The sequence below is a fragment of the Globicephala melas genome, chromosome 5 (genome assembly GCF_963455315.2).
Source record: "Globicephala melas chromosome 5, mGloMel1.2, whole genome shotgun sequence".
NCBI classification, from domain to species: domain Eukaryota; kingdom Metazoa; phylum Chordata; class Mammalia; order Artiodactyla; family Delphinidae; genus Globicephala; species Globicephala melas.
In genome coordinates, this window is record NC_083318.1 from 666,871 (window position 1) to 687,669 (window position 20,799).

General features: G+C 62.8%; 1 protein-coding gene across 4 annotated transcripts in view; it reads left to right on the top strand.

Annotated features, from left to right (window-relative positions):
• The first annotated feature begins 202 nt into the window (after positions 1-202).
• Positions 203-20,799, top strand: part of UVSSA (UV stimulated scaffold protein A) — a 32,587-nt gene continuing 11,990 nt past the window's right edge. Inside the window, exons 1-10 of one of the 4 annotated variants that reach the window (XM_060298854.1) lie at positions 203-251; positions 2,130-2,237; positions 3,384-3,714; positions 4,834-4,954; positions 5,772-6,074; positions 6,804-6,916; positions 7,009-7,137; positions 14,723-14,828; positions 20,018-20,162; positions 20,572-20,697. In XM_060298854.1, the coding sequence (XP_060154837.1) occupies positions 2,140-2,237; positions 3,384-3,714; positions 4,834-4,954; positions 5,772-6,074; positions 6,804-6,916; positions 7,009-7,137; positions 14,723-14,828; positions 20,018-20,162; positions 20,572-20,697 (1,472 nt within the window). In that variant the 5' untranslated portion in view covers positions 203-251; positions 2,130-2,139. Of the gene's footprint in view, positions 252-1,038; positions 1,178-2,129; positions 2,238-3,383; positions 3,715-4,833; positions 4,955-5,771; positions 6,075-6,803; positions 6,917-7,008; positions 7,138-14,722; positions 14,829-20,017; positions 20,163-20,571; positions 20,698-20,799 lie in introns of those variants that run through there. The other 3 variants (XM_030876663.2, XM_060298855.1, XM_030876668.2) reach the window with 3 other exon arrangements.

Genomic DNA, 20,799 nt, shown 5'->3' on the forward strand with positions numbered 1-20,799 from the left:
AGGCGTCCGGTCACCGTCGGCCAGGGAGGGGCCCTGCCTGGGCTGCGCGCTAAGGCCGCGGCGCCCGCGCTCAGGGGCGGGCGGCCTCCAGCGCCGTCACCCCCTTCGGCCCCCACCCCGGGTCGCGGCACATCCCAGCTGCCCCCTGACGCCTCTCTGTGCCGGCGCCGCGGCACCCAGAGCCCGAGTGAGGCGGGCAAGAGCTGGGGAGGCGGCGGCGCTGCGGAGGGAGGGCCGGGCGCCCGGGGCCGGTAAGCGGGCGAGCGCCTCCCGAGGGCCTGGCTGCGGCGGGGCTCCGAGGACGCAGGGGCCGCCGGGTAGGGCGGCTGGGGTGCGGGGCCACCTGGCTGGGGGTGTCACCTGGCACCTGGGGTCCCCGGCCGCGTGAGGACACAACGCCCAGCCCGGGGTGTCCCCGCCTCCGGGACGTTCGGCAACGTCTCCCGGGGAGGGTCCCCCGGACACGGCTCCCAGCGCTGCCATCGGACCCGGGAAGTGTAGCCGCCCAGGCGAGGCTAGTGCCGACAGCGGGGGCGCCACTCCTCGGGGAGGGTTGGGGGTCAGCTGCCGAGGCCCCCAGCCCCGGGGAGCCCGCGCCCCCTCCCGGGTCCTCCGAGTGGCGTCTGGGGAAGGGTCTCCGGCGCTCCCGGAGAAACGCGCAGCGGCGCCCACCCGGGCGTCCCGTCGCAGGGGCGGGGCCGGGCCGGGGGACAGCAGTCCTCCCGGCGGCCACGCCGTGAACGCCAAGCTCGCACCCCTCAGCCCGGCCCCGCCCCGTCCCCCGCGCACGCGGCTCCTTTAAGACCTTGCTGCGCCCGCCCGCCTCCTTTTTCTCGCGCGTCGCCCTCCCAGGCCGCCCCGCCCCTGCCGGGAGCGCGCCTGCGTCACCGCGCAGACCTCGGCCCTGACCCCACGTCCGCGCCTCGGAGGTCAGGGCGAGCCATTGCTTGCCGAGCTCGGCGGCGCGTGACAGGAGGTGGGCGGGGCCTCATCCGGAAGGGGCGGGCTAACTTGAGAGCAGCCGCGTCGCGGCGTAGACGCTATCGTGGCCGGGGCGACCTTCGCCCCCGCGCCGCCCGGGCCAGGGCGAGCCAATGACTGTCGCGATCTGGGGCATGTGACAGGGGGCGGGCCCTTCGCCGGAAGGGTGAGGTGAGGCGAGCGGCCGGGTCGCGCGGTAGGTATCGCGGTCCTGCGCCGCCGGGCAGGGGCGACGGGGCGGGGGCGGGGGGCCGGAGGGCGAGCCCTCTCTCGGGGACGACCCCTGCGTCCCCCCCGTGATGCCCCTACCGCACCCCTCCCCAGACGCCCCCTCCTCAGTCCGGCCGCTCCCCGGACTTCAGGACGGGGGCGGAGTCGGCCCCGACAGGGCCGTGGGCAGCCGGGTGCTGGCGTGTGCTCGGGAGAGCGGCTCCCGCCCAGGCCGCCGAGGGTCGGCGACGATAAACGTTACTGTCGGCGGGCGCGACGGGAGAGGCTGCGCCCACCTTCCCGGCCCTTCTTTCCACTGGTGAAGCCGAGCCCTGCAGCCAGCCAGGCGTCCTCGGCGCCCCAGGTTCAGGGGGACCCCGGCCCCTTCCTTCCTGCGCAAGTGCTGCGCGGGCGCCCCGGCCTCCGCCGCACCCGGCCTCCGGGCGGCTCTCCGCGCGCAGGTCGAGTCGCAGCAGCTCGCTCCGGGTGTAGAGGACGCCTTGTGGCCTTTGGATGGATAGTCGTGTTGGCGAGGAAAGAGAGGCGGCGGCGGTCCTGTGGGAAAGCTAATTTAACTAAGTGCAACTTAGACCGTTCTGATCCTTGCTTTACCGCAGTGCGTGGCCAGAGGCGGAGAACAGCCGGGGCTGCAGCCTCTGCCGCGCTGGTGGGGTCGGACCGTAGACCTCCAGAGCTCACGAGCTGTTGTTACTCTTTTCCTAACTTCCACCAAAAACGTCTTGTTGGTCTGATTTGGAACGTCTCCTTGAATGGTTGTATTTCAGCATCGGGGGTCACCTCTCAGAGGCCAGGGAGCGAGGCCCCAGCGTCGCGCCCACACCCCGATGCCCAGCACAGAGTGCAGCCCAGCAAACACTTGCCGATGAAACCCAGGGCCCTGAAGTACTAGGCGGTCATTTAGCGTGTCTGCGTTCCAGGTTTCTACGTATGGATCAGAAACTTTCAGAGTTGGTGGAAGAGCTCACGACTTCAGGAGAGCCCCAAGTGAATCCCGAGAAAATGAAGGAGCTGAAGAAAATTTGCAAGTACGTCATAAGCGTTCACGTTTTAGGTGACGGCTGTCTCAGCAAGCCCGTGACAGCCCTGGGAGACTGGGGGGCTCCCCCGGGGTCCGCCCTCCCCTGCCTGTCCCCACGATCGACCCTTTGCCAGGAGAGAACTAGTAAAGGGACACGCCTGGGACGTCTGCCCAGGGCCCTGCAGCGCCTGGTCGTGTTCTGGGTAGTGGTCCCAGGTGGGGCTGTGTGGCATGCGGGAGAACACAGCAGGGCTGTGGTTGGTGTCTGTTCACTCCCGTGGGTGTGGGGGTGTGTGTGTGTGTGTGTGTCCTTGAGCGCACGTGTGGTACTTATGGATTAGTTACTGTTGGAACAAAGGATGGGAGGAAGGTTAGAGGTCATAGCAGGTGGGCTCTGCAGGACCTGTTTCTCAACACCACCCCTTTTCTCCCACTGCCGAGGGCCTCTCAGATGCTGGGAACGTAAGCCGAGGGGATTTACTGATCGTTCTTATCCTGTGCTTACATAGCAGGGAAACTTAAGTGATCCTGTTAGTGATTTACGTTTTGATAGAAAATAGTGGCTCAGATCAGGTTTTGCCGCACGCCCCAGAATCCCCCCAAACAGCAGGGTGTGTGCAGGGGCGGGGATAGCCGGTAGGAGGAGCAACGAGGGGTCAGGGTGTGCGCCGGCCTGCCAGGGCGGCTCCCAGAGGCCCACAGAGCTTTCTGGGGGTGCTGGGACGTGTGGTCTCCCCTCGGGGTGGGGTCTCTGCTACGCGAGTGCAGGGCCGGCAGGCCTCTACCCGCGGGCCGGCCGGGCGGGGAGTCTTTCAGGCTCCGCAGGCGGTCAGGTCTGCTGTGGGCACTGGGCTGTGGACAGGCGGTCAGCCGCTGAATGAATGAATGGGCCTGGCTGGGTCCCAATAAAACTGGGCACCCACGCTGAATCTCACACGTCAGGAAGTGTTACTCTTTCGACTTGTCTTAAGCGAAAAAAGGAAAAACCGTTCTTGACTTGTGGGCTGTGCAGAAGTAGGCAGGGGCTGGGTTTGGCCCGCGGGCAGCAGCTCGTCCACTTTGCTCTGGAGGAAGGGCAAGGGCTGTGGGAGGGCCCGCGTCCCTGCCACCTGTGGGTGCGGCAGGCGCCTGGTGAGGACGGCTGTGTCCTCAGGTCTTCAGAGGAGCAGCTTGGTCGCACCTACCACCTGCTGATGGCCCAGCTGAGCCAGGAGCACGCCGAGGTCCGCCTCTCCGCTTTCCAGGTCCTGGACCAGCTCTTTGCCAGGTCTCACCATTTCAGGATGCTAGTCGTTTCCAACTTCCAGGAGTTCCTGGAGCTCACACTGGGCACCGACCACGAGCGGCCCCTGCCACCGCCCAGAGAGGTGGCACAGAAGCTGAGGCAGGCCGCCACCCGGGCCATCCGCGGCTGGAACGAGAAGTATGGTACAGCCTATAAGAAGCTGGCCTTGGGCTTCCACTTCTTAACGCACAACAAACAGGTAGGCAGGCTCCAAGCTGCACTGCCCCTCCCCGCGGGGAGACCTGCCTGGCCCCTGGGGGTACCGAAGGGGGTGGGCCTCAGGGGCTCCCAAGACAGGAGGAGCAGCTTTGGGGGAAGAGCCGCAGCTTGTCCCCACGTGTAGGTAGTGCTGAGCCTTTGGACCTGGTTTCTAGGAAAGATGAAAAACGGAGGAGGGAGATTGAGCTGCTCAGACGCAGCCCTTTTCTGTGCTGGGCTCTGCGCTTGGGCTGTCCCCTGCTTTCAGTGTGAGTTGCTGCCTGGGCTGCCACAGGCTCTGGCCAGCCCGGTGGATGGTACCTACCAGTACCAGTAGCGCCAGCCTCCCCCACGTGCCCGTGCTCCTGGCCTGTGGCTGCTGCCTTTCCTGCCGCTCCCTAGGGGTCCACTCGAGCGTTGTTCTCAGGCCCCTCGGTCCAGCCAGCAGCCTTCCTTCCCACTAATTGGAGCGAGCTTGCTGCCTGCCTGCATGCAGCACACGTGGGGATGGAAGTCTTTTACGTTTTATTTTACTGGGAGACGCCGGTGGTTGTGTTCTTACCGGGGGTTAAACATCGCAGCTGAGCGTGTTGCTGTGTGTGTTAAAACAGCGCGTGTGAACTCGAGACCCGTAGAGCTCATGGTTGTAGCTGGCGAGGCTCCGTCTTCCCTTACGCCAGTTTTTGTTTTTTTGATTTTAGTTATTTTATTTATTCATCTTTAGCTGTGTTGGGTCTTCATTGTCGCGCGCGGGCTTTTCTCTAGTTGGGGCGAGCGGGGGCTACTCTTTGTTGCGGTGCGTGGGCTTCTCACTGCGGTGGCTTCTCTTGCTGCAGAGCATGGGCTCTAGGCTTGCAGGCTTCAGCAGTTGTAGCATGCGGGCTCAGCAGTTGTGGCCTCGCGAGCTCTAGAGCACAGGCTCAGTAGTTGTGACGCACGGGCTTACTCACTCTGCGGCACGTGGGATCCTCCCAGACCAGGGCTCGAACCCGTGTGCTTTGCATTGGCAGGCAGATTCTTAACGTATGCGCCACCAGGGAAGCCCCCTTAGGCCCGTTTTTGATTCTTGTTTTACTTGGGTTCACGATGGTCAGATCTGATCTTTACCTCGACTTCTCAGGTAGATTTCCAAGATGTGGGCGCTAGGACTCTGGCGGAGAGAAAGCGAGCAGAGGAGAAACAGAAGCGGTTGGACAGAATCTACAAGGAGAGGTCTGAGCAGGCCGCGCGGGAGATGGAAGGTGAGCTGTGGGGAACGGGGTGCCCCAGCGCCCACCGGCTGCCCCTTCCCAGGCAGAGCTCGGGTCTCCGCCCAGCCCTCTGTTCTCCCATCCCAGGGCCTGGTCCCCAACGGAGGGGCGGGGGGGGGGGAGGCAAGTGGGCAGGCTGGCTGGGCGGAGCTGGCTCAGGTTGAGGGCTGGGGGAGGCACTCAGCCACAGACCCCAGCCCTCCCCTCTGGAGGCCGGGCAGCAGGAGGCACCCTGCAGGCCATCCACGCCTCCCCCGCGGCCCCGGCGGTAGTGCTTGCGACGTGCACCCCGCGTGGTCTGCACACCCCATGCGTTTGACGCTCCCCCACCCCCCAGCCGTGGTCTTGCCGGCCTCCTCCCCAGATCCCCACCATTGGCCAGCCCTTCCCGTGAAGGGCAGCCAGGGTGGGAGCACCTGGGGAGGAGGCCTGGCCTTAGGATAGCCGCAGAGCAGGGAGAGGTGGTCGGCCCGGGGGAGATGCCGGGAGGGTGGGGGGCGGCCAGAGCGGGACGGTGGTGGTGTGCCCCCTCGGCTGGCTGCTCTCTTCCAGAAGTACTGCCCACAGAGGCTCTCGCTGGGTGTCCATAGACGCCGCCGGGTGCCGTCGCAGCATGAGTCAGGACTGAGGGTGGTACCCAGGACGTCCTGAAGGACGGCCTTGCCGCGGCCGGCTGGGTGCTCTCTGGAGCAGGGCTCCTGCCTGCCTCTGTGGAGGAAGTGGGGGACGGGGCGGGCGGCTGGTTGCATCCCCACCCTCGACGGCCAAGTCCTGATGGGACCCAGCGAGCCCCGTCTCGTCCTCCCAGAAATGTCCGGGGAGATCCGGAGCTGCCTCATGGAGCTGGAGAGCTGCTTCCGACTGCTGGTGCCCTTTGACCTCGACCCGACCCCGGGGGCTGCCTGGCCCGCCATGGCCGAGGAGGGTGGCAGGGATGAGGAGCAGCCCTGCTGCAGCAAGACCCTGGCCGCCTGCACCCGCCGCCCGGGAGCCGCGGGTGTGGAGGGCCCGCCCGCGGAGGACAGGGACGAGGACAGCGACCCCGAAGGCTTTGTGCGGCAGCACGGGCTGGGCTCCCGCGAGTACACGCTCGAGGTGGAGCTCTCCTCAGGTGCGGGCCCGTCCCAGAGCTTGGGCTTGCTTCCCGAGCTGTGGGGGCAGGGGTGACTTAGGCTTGTGGGTCCTCATCGCGACACGCAGGCCCGGCGGTGAGGGTGGGCCTGACGCGCCAGTGATGGGGCGCCCCTGCGGAGGGGTCGGAGGGTGGCTGGGAGAAAGAAGTCATTGAGAAACAGCTCATCACCGTGTTTGTGACGACACAGGTGGTGACAGGCTGGCCTCACGTGGCTCCTGCTTTCCAGCCACCGGTGGGGCAGGGGCACTGACACCCCGTCCAACCCCATGTGGCCCAGGCCCCTGGGGCGGGGCTGGAGGACAGCTGGGCTGCAGGAGGAGCCCTGCAAGCCCCAAGGAACCGACACCCTCTGGCCGGGGCCATGGAGGCAGGGGCGTGCTGGAGGTTGGGGTGCCTGGCTGAGGCTTGCGGGCGTGGCAGAGCTCAGAGGGAGGACCCTGGGGCCCAGGGGCAGGTGCGGCCTCCATCCCGCAAGTAGTGCGGGGAGGGTCTCCCGACGGCCTGGCGTGGAGGGAGGCGTTGAGGTCAGGCTAAATCCATCGTGGCCGAGATCACAAGGCAGTGCGTCTCCTTAGGGAGTCAGGTTTGGGGTCCCGGGTGATGTGTGGCTGGGGCAGGGTGGGTGGCAGTGCGGGTGGCCCGTCTGGGGTGCCCGGTGATCTGCCCGGACGGTGGTCACTCTGATGACCTGTGTGTTTGCTGCAGACAGCGTGAAGGTGCACGAGGATGAGGACAACCTGGTCATCATCCACGTGGTCCGGGACACGCTCAGGCTCATCCAGAACAAGTTCTTGCCAGCCGTGTGCTCCTGGGTCCAGGTGGGCCAGGCGTGTGGGCAGAGGGTGCCAGGGCGAGCCCGGGGGAGGGAGGGAGGGTGCCCAGCCTGCTGAGCGCTTCCCCGTCCTCGCAGCTGTTCACCCGCGCAGGGACACGCGGCAGGCACTTGGAGGGTGCTATCGACCTGAAGGCCGAGCTGGAAACCGCCCTGAGGCGATCTCGGGAGCTGGATGTCATGCCCGAGGAGGGCTGCAGGAGGGAGGTGAGTGCCACCGGCCCGTCCGCCCGTGAGGACAGCCAGGGGACCTTCCTCTGATACCAGCTCGGCCTCCTAAGCAAGCAGGCGTCCCTGGGGCCCCAGCGTTGTTCCTTCTCTTTCTGCCTGGGAACCGACTTCCCCGAGCGGGAGCCCTGGACTGAGCACCAGAGGCCACAGCCAGGCCCTCGCCACACGTGGAGGGACTGGGACCGGGTCTTGGCAGAAGGGCGAGGGAGGTGGGCTGGGCAGCGGGCGGAAGGCTCTAGTTGGGGAGGGGGCTCCCAGGGCCCAGGCAGGGATGTGTGGGAGGCGGCCTCGCTGAGACTAGGCTGCCGCCGCCTGGCCCAAGCACCTAGTAGGCCCCTTCCTGTGAACTCGGTAGCAACGTCCAGCCTTGGGCGTTTCTCCCGTCTGTGCACTGGAGCCGAGGGTGGTTGCAGGACACGGAAGACCAGGATGTCTCTTACGCGCAGAGCGGTGTCCCAGCCTAGGGCGGCCAAGTGGGGTGGACGTGGGGACTGGTGCCCGGTTTTGGGAGGGTGCTTAAGGCCCGCCATCTGCTGGGCATACAGCGCCGCCTCCCAGGTGCCACATGGTTCGGGAGCGGGGAGCCGATCTTCGATGGCTGTGTCCCCAGCAAGGCTTGTGGGGCGGGGGCAGGCGTGTGGCCCTGGTCCAGGGGCCCTGGGGACTGGGCAGGGGTAAAACCACTTGCTCCCGGACACCAGGCCCCTGTGCGGTGACCCCGAACCTCAGAGGTGGTGGCGTCCGGGGCCCCTCCCATGGGCTTGCACCAGGAGCTGGACCTTCGTGCCTGAAAGGGACAGAGAGAGCTGGGTCCTCTGAGGGTGTTCCAGGGGGCCGTGGGGGGCGGGGAGGCGCTACAGCTGGAGGGTGTGTGTGGGGAGAGGTGACAGCCAGAGCTGGACGTCGTCAGCCATCAGAGCCAAGAAGCCTTCGGTGAGAACCAGCAAGGAAACAGGCAGCAGAGTGCACTGCGCCCCAGGGGCACCCAGAGCCCGAACCCCACAGGGTTGAGCTGTGGCACCTGAAGGGGGAGGAGGGCGGGGGCAGGGGCAGGTCCCTCTCCCGTTTCCTGAGGAAGCCCTGGGGTGGGGAGAGCGCTGTTCCTTGCTGAGGAAAAGGTCAAGTTTGAAGCCCCTCAGACTTAGAGGGGAGAGTGGCCAGCACCCTGGGCCTGGGTGCCTCATCCTTGCCCCCAGGGGCCCGCGGGGATGGGCCCTGCGAGAGTTTCCGGAGCCGAGGGCCGTCGTCTGCCCTCCTCTTTGCGGGTGTGCAGCGCCCGGGGACCGGCAGAGGGCGATCTTGACCTTCTCCCGAGACACGCGGGCACGAGGCCTGGTCGTCAGCTGGGGGCCTGGCCCTGCTTCCGTGGACGCTAGGGCTCTGCTCGGTGCATAACTGAACAGGAAGTAAGTTAGTTCTGTGAATTTTGACCGAGATACTTGTTTCACGATGAGAAAGGGTGTTTTCTGGGCCCGGGGGAGGAATTGGTCTGGTCTGCATCCTCTCAGGTCTGGGGGGGGGCGTGTTTCTGAGCCTCAGCGGACTCCTGGCGCGGTGTCAGGGTGGAAGGCCGGGCTGAGAGCAGTGAGGGGTGTGGGGATCAGGGGTTGACACCGTGTGCCCCCTTCACAGGCACCTGAGGCCGCCTTTCCCTCACCGTGTCTGGTGGGGCTGGGGCAGCTCCCCCCTTTTCCGAGCAGCAGGCATCCTGGAGCAGCCAGGGCTTTGGGGGAGAGCCTCAAGGAGAGACCAGGCAGCACAGTCTGGTCCCTCCGGGTCGGGGGCCAGCCTGCACTTCCCGGGCCGGCAAGACTCGGAGCCCAGAACTGGTAGCAGAACCTTCCGGATGTCTCGACGTGGCTCCCTTGAGAGCCACTAGGTGAGGCCAGCTGCTGGGAGCGAGCCCTGAACGGCCCACTGCGTCTGGTTCCAGCTGGGACATCAACGCATCCTTGACGGTGGCCGGGCAGCCCCAAAGCCCGGGAGGCACGTGGCGGCACGGTCAGGTCAGAGTGCACTCTGTGCAGGGAGGCGGCTGAGGGCACGAGCTGGGGTGGCCAGGGTCTGTCGGGGTGGGCGCGTGGTCGGGTGTGGGAGTGGCGCTGCCTTGTCAGGCTCCTCCAGGAGTTGATTCCAGAGGCCCTGAATCCTTGGAGAGCGTGCTGGCTGGTTCACTAGCAGTGGCGCGGGCCTGCTGATGGGGTGATTGGGGCTGGGCCGCTGAGTGGCAGCGCCCACTCGCTCGGGTAGCCTGCTTCCCAGAATAGGCAGGCTGTGGTATCTGCGCACCTGTGCCCGCGCCGCGCGGCCCAGTGGCGATTAGAATCACGGCCCAGTCTTTCTCGCTCACTCTTTTCACGTAAAATGTCCGGGGCTTAAATCCTTTGCCTGGTGTTTACCCACTTAGCATGCGCTGAGCTGGGAGCGTGTAGTTAAATATTTGAGAATTTTAACAAACGTGGAAGAGACCGAAGCTGTTGTGACGGTCGTGCTGAAGCTTAGGCGATGGCTTCGACCGTGGAAAGTGGGTCGTGCAGGGGCTTCTCCTGGGCAGCCTAACTGCAGCCAGGCCAAGGGCCTTTTTTTCAGATTTCCTGTTTCAGTCTGTGTGTTGCTGTGTCGTTTTCCTTTTGACGTAGACGTTCTGTCTTTAAAGAATACTTAAGCTAGCTTAAATACGTTTCACCGTTTGTTTCATAGAGCGTCTGTCCCAGTTCCTTGTGGAAGCGGGCCGGGGAAAAATCTAAACTAGATAGACACGGAGCATCGTTTGGTAGATTTAGTTTCCGGTTCTGCTGCTAGAGGAGAGGTCTGATAATCCGTGGCTGCTACATCTGTTAAACTGATAAAAATCCTTTGGAAACTTTCAAATTGCCTGCTGTTTAACTGTGTAGCTACGATCACCACTTAACTTTGTATTGTGTAATTAACAAAATATTAATCTTCCCCCAACCAGTAAGTCAGAAATAAATAATTCCAAGTATCAGCCTGTTTAAGCTGTGGACAGTGTGGGCGTCTGCTCAGTTGTCGGGTTCCTCGCTTCCACGGCTGGAATGCCCGCACGGATGCTCTCGTTCTCACCCATTGGTGGTCTGAGGTGGCAGCCACAGGCTTTTAACTCAGACACACTCCCTCTCATTGCAAAAGTGGAGATCGCTCCTCTTAACTCTGGGTGAGGTTTTCTTCCTGTTGGTCGCCCAGGCGGGTGCGCGGGCCGAGGCCAGGCTGCTGTCACGGCTGTTCTGTGCGCTGGAGGCGAGGCGTTTCTCTGCTGCCGGAGCTGAGTGCTGGCTTCCTGTAGGTGAAAAGGAAGGAGCAGGGAACAAGGGGAGTGAAATGTTGACCGTGTCGGGCGCCCCAGGGAAGCAAGGGAACTAAATCAGCTGGCAGTCAGGACCTTGTGTTCGTCAGGGCCAGTAAACAACCTTCCTGGTGACGCGGCTTCTCCATCACCACCACCACCGTGCCAAAGGCTGCTGTGTGAGGGCTGGAGCCGGGGGAGGGGGCTGCACACGTGCTCGCGAGGACGGGGACCAGGAGCGTGTTAGCTGCTGGGGGGGCGGGGGCCAGCCGTCTCCCCCACAGCCCCTGGGCCCTCCCTGCCCTGCAGCCCATCCTCCCCGGCACCCTCCAGGGTGGCCGCTCTCTTCCAAACACTTTTCACGTGCGGTCCCGTTAATTCCAAAGTCAGCCCTGTGAGGTCGATTCCATTTTCACCGTCCTCTCACGGATGGGAAGACAGTCTAGGCGGAGCCGCATGGGTCTTCTGGCCAAGGCAAGGCGGCACAGCAAGCGCCTCGCTCTCGCTAGGAGGTCGCGCCGAGGGAGGAGCGCGCCGCTCATCTGCATGCAGAACAGGCCCAGGCCACCCGGCCTCGGTTGGAAGTGGACGCCGGGCATTTGGTGGCCTCCCTGTGCACCCCCGGAGGCTGGCTGGGGTGCTGGAGCAGCTCCCAGGGCTCGGCCGCGAGGGGGCGGGTGAGAAAGGGCCAGTCGGTCTGGTGGCTCTCGGGCCCCCGTGCGGGAGGTGAGCACGTGCTCCACGCCCCGTCCGCCTCCTGTTCCGCGGGCCCGTGGTGGTCCCTGCGCGTCCTCTGCCCTCTGAGGTGCGTCCGGGCAGTGGAGATGCGCGTGAGATATTGGCCTGGCTGGGCAATTTGCACTGCGTCCAGGGAGGGCATTAGCATATAAATAGCAGATGTGATGACGGCCATCACAGCTGAGCACGTTTAATTTTTAGTTTATAAGATGGAATGGGGTTTTCAATGCGTTCCCATCAAGCCGCGGAGACACACGCCGCTCGGAGCTCACTTGTCTGGCGAGGCCTTGCATCATCTTTGTTAAAAAAGGGAGACAGACACACATGAAACTGAACAAAAGTGATTCTTGGGTGAAAAGTAATGGACATGGCGCCCCGAGTTAATTAGATCGCACAAAATTTATTTAATGGTCCAGCTGTATCTCGGGTGTGCCTTGGGTGGGCAGACCTGGGAGGTAGCGCTTCCCATCCTTCTCAAGTAATTAGCAGCCCGCTGCCCTAGTTCTGTAAACAGATTACGTTGTATATCTTAGCTGTTTTTATTGCTTGTTTAATTATGATCGGGGAGCCTCATTTTTCTAAATCCTTTTAACTGTGGGCGAGAATCAATTTGTGTGAAACCAGAGGAAAGCCCAGGGCGTCCTCCACACCTCCCTGCGGCCTTGGGAGGGTTCAGCTTGGGGCCTGGCCCTCACCCAGACGGTTGACCACAGGGCTCGGACCGCCTGCCCGGGCCTCCGAGGCCCTGGGGCTTGACCTGTTAGGGAGGGTGGGCGCTCCCCCGGGGGCGGCCTGGCATGGCCTCCTGGCCCCCGGACGAGGGCGGGCTGCTTTCTCAAGCATGTCTGGTGGTCTTTCTTCCCGATTGGGAAGCTCAGCTCCCAGCAAACTGCTCTTGAGAACCACTGGCGAGTCTGGCCCCGTTTTGAAGGCCACCCACCCTCAACCGATTCCTCCCTAGGGCGTGACCTCCTCCTAGGATCCTCGGGCCTCCCCTCACCCCTGCTCTGCCCGTAGTGCCTCTGCCCGCACCCAGTGTGGCGTCTGACCTGATATGTGACCTTTAGCCTTGAGGGGAGGTTGCCAGCGCGACTGCCTGGGACCCCTGGGCTGGCCCCTCGAGCACAGGTGGATGCTTTCTCGTGGGCCTCAGTGTCTCCAGCCATGTGCTTTCCGGAGGCCTGGAGAGGACTGTCCAGCCTGCGGGCAGGGGTCCCTTCCTCTGAACAGGCCCTTGGCCCCAGGTGTTCCAGCCGCAGGGATTGTGTCTTGGGACATCTGCACTGCTGTTCTCCCGTGAGGGTAGCGTGCCCAGAGCCGGACGCAGAAGGTCCCGCTGTGTGCTCAGGACAGCAGAGCCCAGCCCAGCCCGTATGAACTAGAACTCGAGAATGGGTTCATTCAAGCTTGAGTTCAGTATCAGCAGCGAAGCCCCTGCTTCCTTCTGCAGGGCCGTGGTTTGAGGGTCACCCCAGCCGCTAAGGGGTTTAGGACGCGAGCGTGGCAGCGATGGCCAAGGTAGGTCTCGTACGAGGGCCCGGGGCCGCTCACAGCAGAGCTGTGCCCGAGGATCTGGCCGGGGGCCCTAAGGAGGCAGCTCTCGAGGGCCTGACGGTCTTCCTGGGTGCGGTACGGCCTCATGGCCTCGTCAGTGAGACTTCAAGAACAGAGGGAGCCAGGCTTTAGTGTTTAATCGTGGGGGTAAACAACTTTAGTTGGGGAGAAAGAAGGTATAATTCTTAATAGTTAGCTAAGCGGCTAATTATTTTTTAGGAAATGAAAATTTAATAAAAGTTCCCGGTGAAATTCAAGGGTGTGAGCAGTAAGCATAGTATTGTATGAAAATGAGCCCCGTGTTTAAAGTCTGGCACCACGTGCTATGCATTGTGGCACTCGGTCCACATCTACCTTTTAGAAAATTAAAACACATAAATTCTGTTTAGTGTTTGATACGCGCTGCGCTAGCCGGGACCGTAATGCCCTAAAACCTTGGGCTGCTTTCCACCTTTCATAAATTCCTGGGCAGATTCTATACAAAAATAATTTTCAGGTCCGCGGCTCATTGTTATTCAAACGTGATTGATCGTCGTCATTTGCTCAGCTCTGGAGTTAAGTGCCCCTGTCATTTCCAAAGAGTATAATTGGGACGTTTCACAGGTCAGCGGCGGAGACAGGCTTCCCTTTTGATCAGTGTTAGACCGATAACAAAAATTACAGTTTCCAATGATTAATGTCTCCGTGCTTCCCAGACGCACGCCGCGGGTTGTGTCCAAGCTCAGTGCATTTGCATCTGATTAGGCCTCGCGGGCAGCTGCTCCGTGGATTCCGGGTCCACAGGGCGTGGGGCATCCCGGGCCTGGCAGTGCCAAGGGCAGCGGCCTGGCTGGCCTCCTGCCCTGGGGGTCGGCGGGCCGGGCCCTCCGTCCTTCTTCCGGCGTGCCTGTGTGCCCCTGAGACGTTGCTGTCAAGATGGGCTCTGGAGGGGAGGGCAAGTCTGATGGATACAACCATTGGTTGCTATCACCCCGATAGCAGGCTACCTCTCTGGACGTTTCCTTCGGGTGGGCCTGAGAGGCTGGAGGCAGGCAGCGCCCCCCGAGTGTTTCAGGATGGCGCTGGCAGCGGGGCCGGGCTTCTGGGCGCCTTCCTGCCGTGACCCTCTCAAGAAGGACAGGCCCCCACGCCCTGTCCTGGAGTGCGGGGGGCCGTTGAGGATGGGTGAGGGAGAAGGGGAGCAGGAAGCTGCTCTGGCCTTGGAGGGGCTATGCCTCCGAGTCTGCGCGGCATGGGCTGCCAGCACCTCGTCCATGCTGCACGTGGCCCCAGCACATTGGCACGTGTGCGAGGCCGTCGGTCGTCCTGCTTTTTGGAGGGCCTTCTGGTCCCCACAACGTGAGCCCTCCGTGCTCCGTGTCCCTGCCGCTCCTACCCAGCCGGGCACTGCCCAGGAGCGGGTGGGGGCAGAGGCGGAGTGAATGGGTCTTGAAAAGAATGCCCTGGGTGGTTCTTGGGTCCCTGGGTTTGAGGGGTGGGGGGGCTCCAGGCATAGCACAGTGACCCTGCCTCACAGAGCAGGTGGGGAGGTTGGCCTTGTCCAGAGGAAGCTTCCTCTTCGGTGGTTTCTTAACAAGCCGTCTTGAGGGTAGAGTATTGCAGAAGTGCTGTAGGTCACACTGGCACCACTGGACACCCAGGTGGGGAGCCAGCCCGGGGCAGGACGAGGTGCTTTGGCCTGGCTGGAGCTGGATGGAGGGCTGTCATCCAGGCCCTGCCTGTGCGGCTGAGACCTGCCGCTCGTGGGGGCTCTGTGGGCTGAAGCAGTGCCCATCCGCGCATCTCAGGGCCGGCCGGTGGAGGGGAGCGCGTGCAGCTCGTGTGGTTTAGGGACGGGAGCGGACCTCCAATGCGGCCGTCACGGTCGACAGTAAACCCCAACCTGGAGAAAGTCCACAGAAGCGGGACTGGGGCTGTCCGGGTCTCTGCCTGTGCTGTCCACTCACAGGTCTGGGGGTGTGTCCACAGGCGGCAGCCCCGCGGGACGAGGATGAGGACGACGAGGACTTCGTGGAGGTCCCGGAGAAGGAGGGCTATGAGGCCTGCGTCCCTGAGCACCTGCAGTCTGAGTGTGGTGAGTGGCCAGGTTGGGAACGGGAGGAGGTCCCGCCCCGGACGCTGCCCTTCAGGGCAGACCTCGCGTCCGGCCTGGGGCCCGCCAAGCAGGGAGCTGGCCGTGGTAGGCACTCCGAGTCTGTGCCACCTGGTCCTGAGGTTCACTGCGTCCCTGCCCGTCGACCCTGCAGAGCTGCCTTCATGGAAAACCATGTGATTCTCGTTTCCTGATTGGGGTGCTCACTGGCCTGGGCCCCTCCCCGAGGTCCGCCCCGGGTTCCCGCAGTCCACTTGGTGGGCAGGCCCTGCTGCCAGTTCCTGTGGGCGCGGCCAGGCTGTCCACACACGGAGGCCCATGCTGACCACCCCCCCGCCCTGCAGCTTCAGGCCTCACCACAGTGAGGGGCAGCCCTGCTTGGGATCATAGAAGTCTCAGCCGTCGGGAGCGAGTCCAGGGTTGGAAGGGCACCCTCAGAGCAGAGAGCTCCTCCTGGGCTTGGGGGAGGGTGTTGGGGGCACGCGGTGTGGTTGCCGTGGCGGTAGGGCCCTTTGGGCTGGGAGGGAGTCGGGGGGGACGCCACTGCCTCGGTGGGTGGGGGGCAACCACCCCACATTCTCTGGGCTCCCCTGCTGCCCAGGCTCCGTTTCTCAGGGGCGTCACAGGTCAGGCGGTGCCCTCCTTCCCGTTGATGGAGTCGCAGTCTGACGTCTGGCCCAGGAGCAATGACACACCTCGAGAAGGCGTGCTACCCGCGCGACCTGTCTTTCCCGTGTAGCATTCTTTTCTTTTCCAAAAAGTCTCCAAAAGCCTCTTCTGCACAGGAGGCATCTTTTGTCCAGAGAAGGCTAATAAAACCAAGATCACATGTGGGTTTGTGGCGACGTGGACAAGTTGATTTGAATCAGAGCGTGTGAGATGAGATGTGAATTTGTTAGTTTAGATGCTCAGGCAGTTGGAGTGTGAGGGCATGACCCGTTAGGCGTGTCACACCAAGTTACCACACCAGCTTCACAGCCCTCCAGTGTTTGGGTCCTGCCGTCTGCGCCACGTGACCCTCCCTGGGTGCCCTAGGGTGCAGCCTCCACCTGCCTCCTGCCCTCCCGGCCACCGCCCCGCCCTCCGTCCCGGCTGCCCCAACCGCGCCATCCCAGCAGTGGGGTTCCTCTGACCACTGGGCCACTCCCCGTGCCCTCTGTTCTGCCTCGTCCTCCAGGTGCCTGGCCCGCCCCCCACGAGGCCTCGTCCCACACCCGTGAGGCTGCCAGGGGTGCTGGAGGCCCTGGGGTGCCATGACTGCCCTCCTAGGTCTCCCCTGGCTGCCCCGCCTCAAGGGAGCTCCAGCCCCGCCAGGAGGCTCCCAGGTCGCCAGGCACCACTGTGGATGACCACCTCCAGGTGTCGCCGACCTGCCGCTTGTCTTCCCAGCGGGGCCCCAGGTGTGACAGAGCAGAGCTGAGCCATCCCCTGATTGTTCGTGGGCCGGGCAGCCTGGGAGCCCTCGCACGACGGGACCTGCTGAGCTCCGGGTCTGTCCTGCGGCAGTGGGGGGGCTGGGTGCTGTCCCCCCATTCCCAGGAGGGGTCTGGTGCCTGGTCTGGAGCACAGAGCTCGGGGCCACGAGGCCACTGCAGGAAGTGCTGGGTGTGCCAGTTCATAACTGTAGTTGATAGTCCGTCACTGGTTTTTCAATTAAACTCAGGTGACTGCAGTAGATTCCGTCTAAATCCACAGCTGAGGAGACGGGTGCCCGTTTTCTTTCTCATTTCTTTCTCTGAATTTTCACTGAGGGGCTTTTATCTTGCCGTTAATCCTCCCATTTCTGTCAGGACGTAATCTCTTTCTCAAATTTACATTTTAATTACAAGGCCAGCTGAACCAGGTAAAATCAATAGTGTCAGGCGCGCAGCCGCCCTCCACGCGGAGCCCCGCCCCTCCATTTCCTGCCATCGATCCCGCCCGCCCCATCTGCTCTAGCGCTGCAGGCACGGAGGGGCCCCTGGGTCAGTTTAAACCAGCCCAGGGGTTTGGGCATTCTCATGCCTCTTCCTCAGAGCCGCCGAGGGAGCAGATTTGAGCTGAGTCTGTGTTTGAGGCAGACGCCCCTGTGCAGGTGGTGGGGCTGGCGGGGTTCGCCGTGACCTGTGGCCTCTGGTCTCCCCGGACTCAGTGTTCTCCCCGAAAGCACAGCACCCGGGGCCGGGGGACACGTCTGCTTTTAGGACGTTTACCTTGAAAGTGTGTCAGGGAGATTGATTTTCTCCAGCAGTGTGGGAACGGTAGTGTTGTTTTAGTGCTGTGAGTGTTTACCCTGCTTCAGCACGCTCAGCCATCTTTTTAATGGTTTAAAACAACACATCAATGAAAAATATATTTCATTCCTGTAACTCTTAGGAGTTCTCGTATCGATCTTTGGGTTGCGATTGTAGCCACCTACATGAGTGCCACAGCGGCCACTTACCAGTCCCGCCTCCCCGTGTGTGCGCATGCCCGTGTCGGGGTCTGCACCAGCTGGTAACACTGCATTGTCGGTGCCCGAGTGGGGGCATCTGGAAGGCTTTGTGACTGGACCCGGGCTGTGTTGGTGACGGGGCCGGGTCCCCGCCGGCCTTCCGAGAGCACCCAGGCCTCAGGGCTCAGGGTGCTGCCGGGTGACCGAGGTGGACCCTGCCACACCAAGTGGCTCTGCCCCACGTCCTCCACTGTCAGCCACAGGCACCTGAGAAGCAGGGGTGGACCCCGTACTCAGAGCCGTGCGCAAACTCGGAGGGCGTCTGGAGCAGCCAGGGAAGGCAGTTTTTCGTGAAGGGCCTGGGGTAAACGGTTTCGGATTTGTGGGCAGTATGAGGCCTCTGTCGCAGCTACTCACCTGCTATCATCTACAAAAGCACTGGACAGCATTCCGGCCGTGCACGCGGGGAGGCCACGTGCAGACACCGGGAGGACCTGGCCGTGAGGTCCACCCGCCCTGCTGCAGAGAGCCCGGAGCTGATGGTGGCCTGAGCCAGCCTTCCCAGCCCGTCCTTTTCGCCTTTCTCCCCTCCCACCCCCTCCCACTTCCCCTTCCTCCCCCAGGAAGTACTTCCCCTGGGGCCCAGCGCTCAGTGCTGTGTCGTTTCCTTTCTGGTTTCTCACTCTAAGCGGGGGATGTTCTCGAGCCCGTGCACGTGGATGGAGGGATGGAGACACGCCATCAGGAAGGCCAGGCTCGTGGCGTCGCGGGCAGCGCTTTGTGTCGGTGTTGGTGTTGCTCTGCTCCCGTGGCGGCCCTTTGGCCCCTGGAGCTGCCTGCCTGGCTGTCTTGTCAGTTTTCCATGTGTCCTGGGAAGGACTTCTCAGACGTGAGGTCCCAGGGTGTCTGTCGTAGAAGGCACGGCCTCACTGACCCTTCGTCCACCCACACTGGCCAGGGTCGGGCCGGAACTGCCAGGGCGCTCCTGAGGCAGAGCCGTTCGCGTCTGTTACGCCTTCACACACTCCTCTTATGCAGCTTTTTGACGTAGAACCCAGTTTCTTTGTGGTGACGTCGGCTCAGCTTCCCTCTCGTTCCCATTGGCACAGCGAGCGTCTTTTCATCCTTTTGTTTTCTTTTTTTTTTTTCTTTTCTTTTATTCTTAGTCTCTGTTAACCTTTTGTTTTAAGGGGTTCTCGTCAAAGTGGGAAATTGCTGCTTGTTTTTCATGTCGTCATTGTGTCTTTTCGTTGACTTGAGTCCGTTGAGTTACTGCCGTGTTCTCAGCTGGGGCTGCCAGTGTGCTGCGCATCTGTTTGCCAGCCTTCCTCTTCAGTTTGCTGTTGTTGCTACTGTTCTGGTTTTTTCTTTTCCCTACCTTTTATTTGCTGGGTAAACCTTTTTTCTGCGGGTTTTGAAAGCGTTCATCCAGTATAAATAAAACGATACGAGTATTTTCGCTTCTGATGGTGACGCCCGCTCGGGAGAGTTGCACTCACACTTCCCCTGGCCATGCATCTCCCAGCACGTCCCTGTCCCCACGTCCTGCACAGGATGGGGGACATGCTGGCTCCCGCTCGCTCAGGCCCCCCAGCCCGGCACATTGGGTCGTCCAGGTACCAACTTACTTCTGATGGTTGTGGGTACTCAGGTTTCGGGGGAGGCGGGAGTGAATCTTACGAAGTCATTTCTTGGCCTTTTCTCCCCATGTCCCGCAGACCCTCCTGAACCTCCAGGTGAGGCTGTGTCCTTCACCTGCATGTTGAAACCTAGTGTAGCTGGGTATAAAATTCCGAGTTTGATTTTTTTCCCCAGACCTTACACTCACTGTTGTTTGAAAGAGACTGGTGCCTGTGGGATGCTTATGGTTTCCGAAGGAAAGCTTCTCAGACCATTGTGTTTATCTCTCGCATTCCTAAACATCCTTGTAAGTGACTTGCACGTTCTTCCTTTCGTCTCCTTCCTGACACTCAGTGAGCTCCTCGGTCTTGCTCTTGCTCTGATTCCAGGAAGATTGGGCTTTTTATTTCATCCACTCCAGTTATCTTTCCTCTTTCTGGGGTCCAGTCATGAGGAAGTTGATGCCTGTGTGAATGCCCTTCACGTCTCTGACCAGAGAGAGCTGCCCATGGGTGTGCAGCCGCCTTCCTGTCCTTCAGCCCGGCCTGGAGTCGTCCTCTCCTCTGCTTGCCTGCTGTCTTCGTCTTCCTGGCTCCCTCTTTGTGGGGCCCTGGTGGGTCTCCAGCTCCTCTTTCTTTCTCACCTTCCAGATATTTTGTTTCTTGTTCACCTCTTTCTTGGCAGTGGTTCCCTGTCTGGAGGAGAGTTTGGGGAGGGAGGCGCTGCCCTCGCTCTCGGGATGGAGTGCCTCTGAGGTCCTAACCCACACCCTGCCCCGTGCCTCCTGGGCAGCCCCTGGCCCAGGTGCCCAACTGGGAGGGGCTGGCAGGGGTCAGGGACAGCCCGGGAATCGGCACAGTTGGGCCAGTGGGGCCCAGTAGTGTCAGAGAAGCTGCCCTCCCCCTGCCCTGGGGACCTGGGCACGGACCCTGGCCTGCAGAGGTGGCCCGGTGGCCTTGCTGCTGAGATGTTGGCATTGGGGCCTCATCTGGCTGGCGGGGCAGGTGCTGTGCTGATGGAGGGTTCGGCGCCCTCACACGTGCTGTGCTGTCACCGTGGGATGGGGACACGGCGCTCTCCAGGGGTCTGTCCGGGGTCATGGGGATGGTGGCCAAGAGCAGATACGTCTCTGTCGCAGGGCTGGAGAAAGACCCGGCCACGCCGGCCTCGCAGGCGAGGAAGAGGACGCGGAGCAGTGAGGAGGCCTGCGACCCCACCTCTGCGGCTGCCCAGCTGCACTGGCTCCAGCGCCACTTGCCCCCGGCCTCACCCCCGAGCCCCAGGTGATGCCGACACCCACCCCTGCTCAGGCAGCCCCACGTGTGCACCCCCGGCCGGGCAAGCACCTGCCAATATCTATACTGGGGCGGGGGCTGCAGGGGCCGGGGGTCCTCAGCGCTGGTGTGTAGGCCAGGCCATGGGGGTGGGCCAGGGCTCTGGGGTTCAAGGGGTCAGGCGTCAGGACACCCCTGGGCCCACCGTGAGGACCGCAGATCTGAGGCCAGCTCCCAGTGTGGTCTTGGGTTGGCCAGCCTTTTCGTAGGGCTTCAGTGGCTGCCCTGGGTTCCAGGCCCGAGGTGGCAAAGGTCGCAGCCCAGGTGTGTGACCGGGAGCTCCGGGGGATGCGGAGAGGCAGGTGGCCGAGGCCGGCTCCCGGCAGCACAGCACTGACGACTCCTCTGCTGTCTCCAGGGTGCCGCTGGGTCCAGAGGAGGCCAAGAAGCTGGCGGCAGAGCGGGCCCGGGCACCTGTCGTGCCCTTCGGGGTGGACTTGTGCTACTGGGGCCGAGAGGAGCCGATGGCTGGGAAGATCCTCAAGTGAGTGCGGGCGTCCCGTGGGTCCTGTGGGCACCCATTCTGCCCCCGGCCTGGGCGCAGGCCCTCACGTGTCCCGCCGAGCGCAGCTCTCGGGCTCTCGTA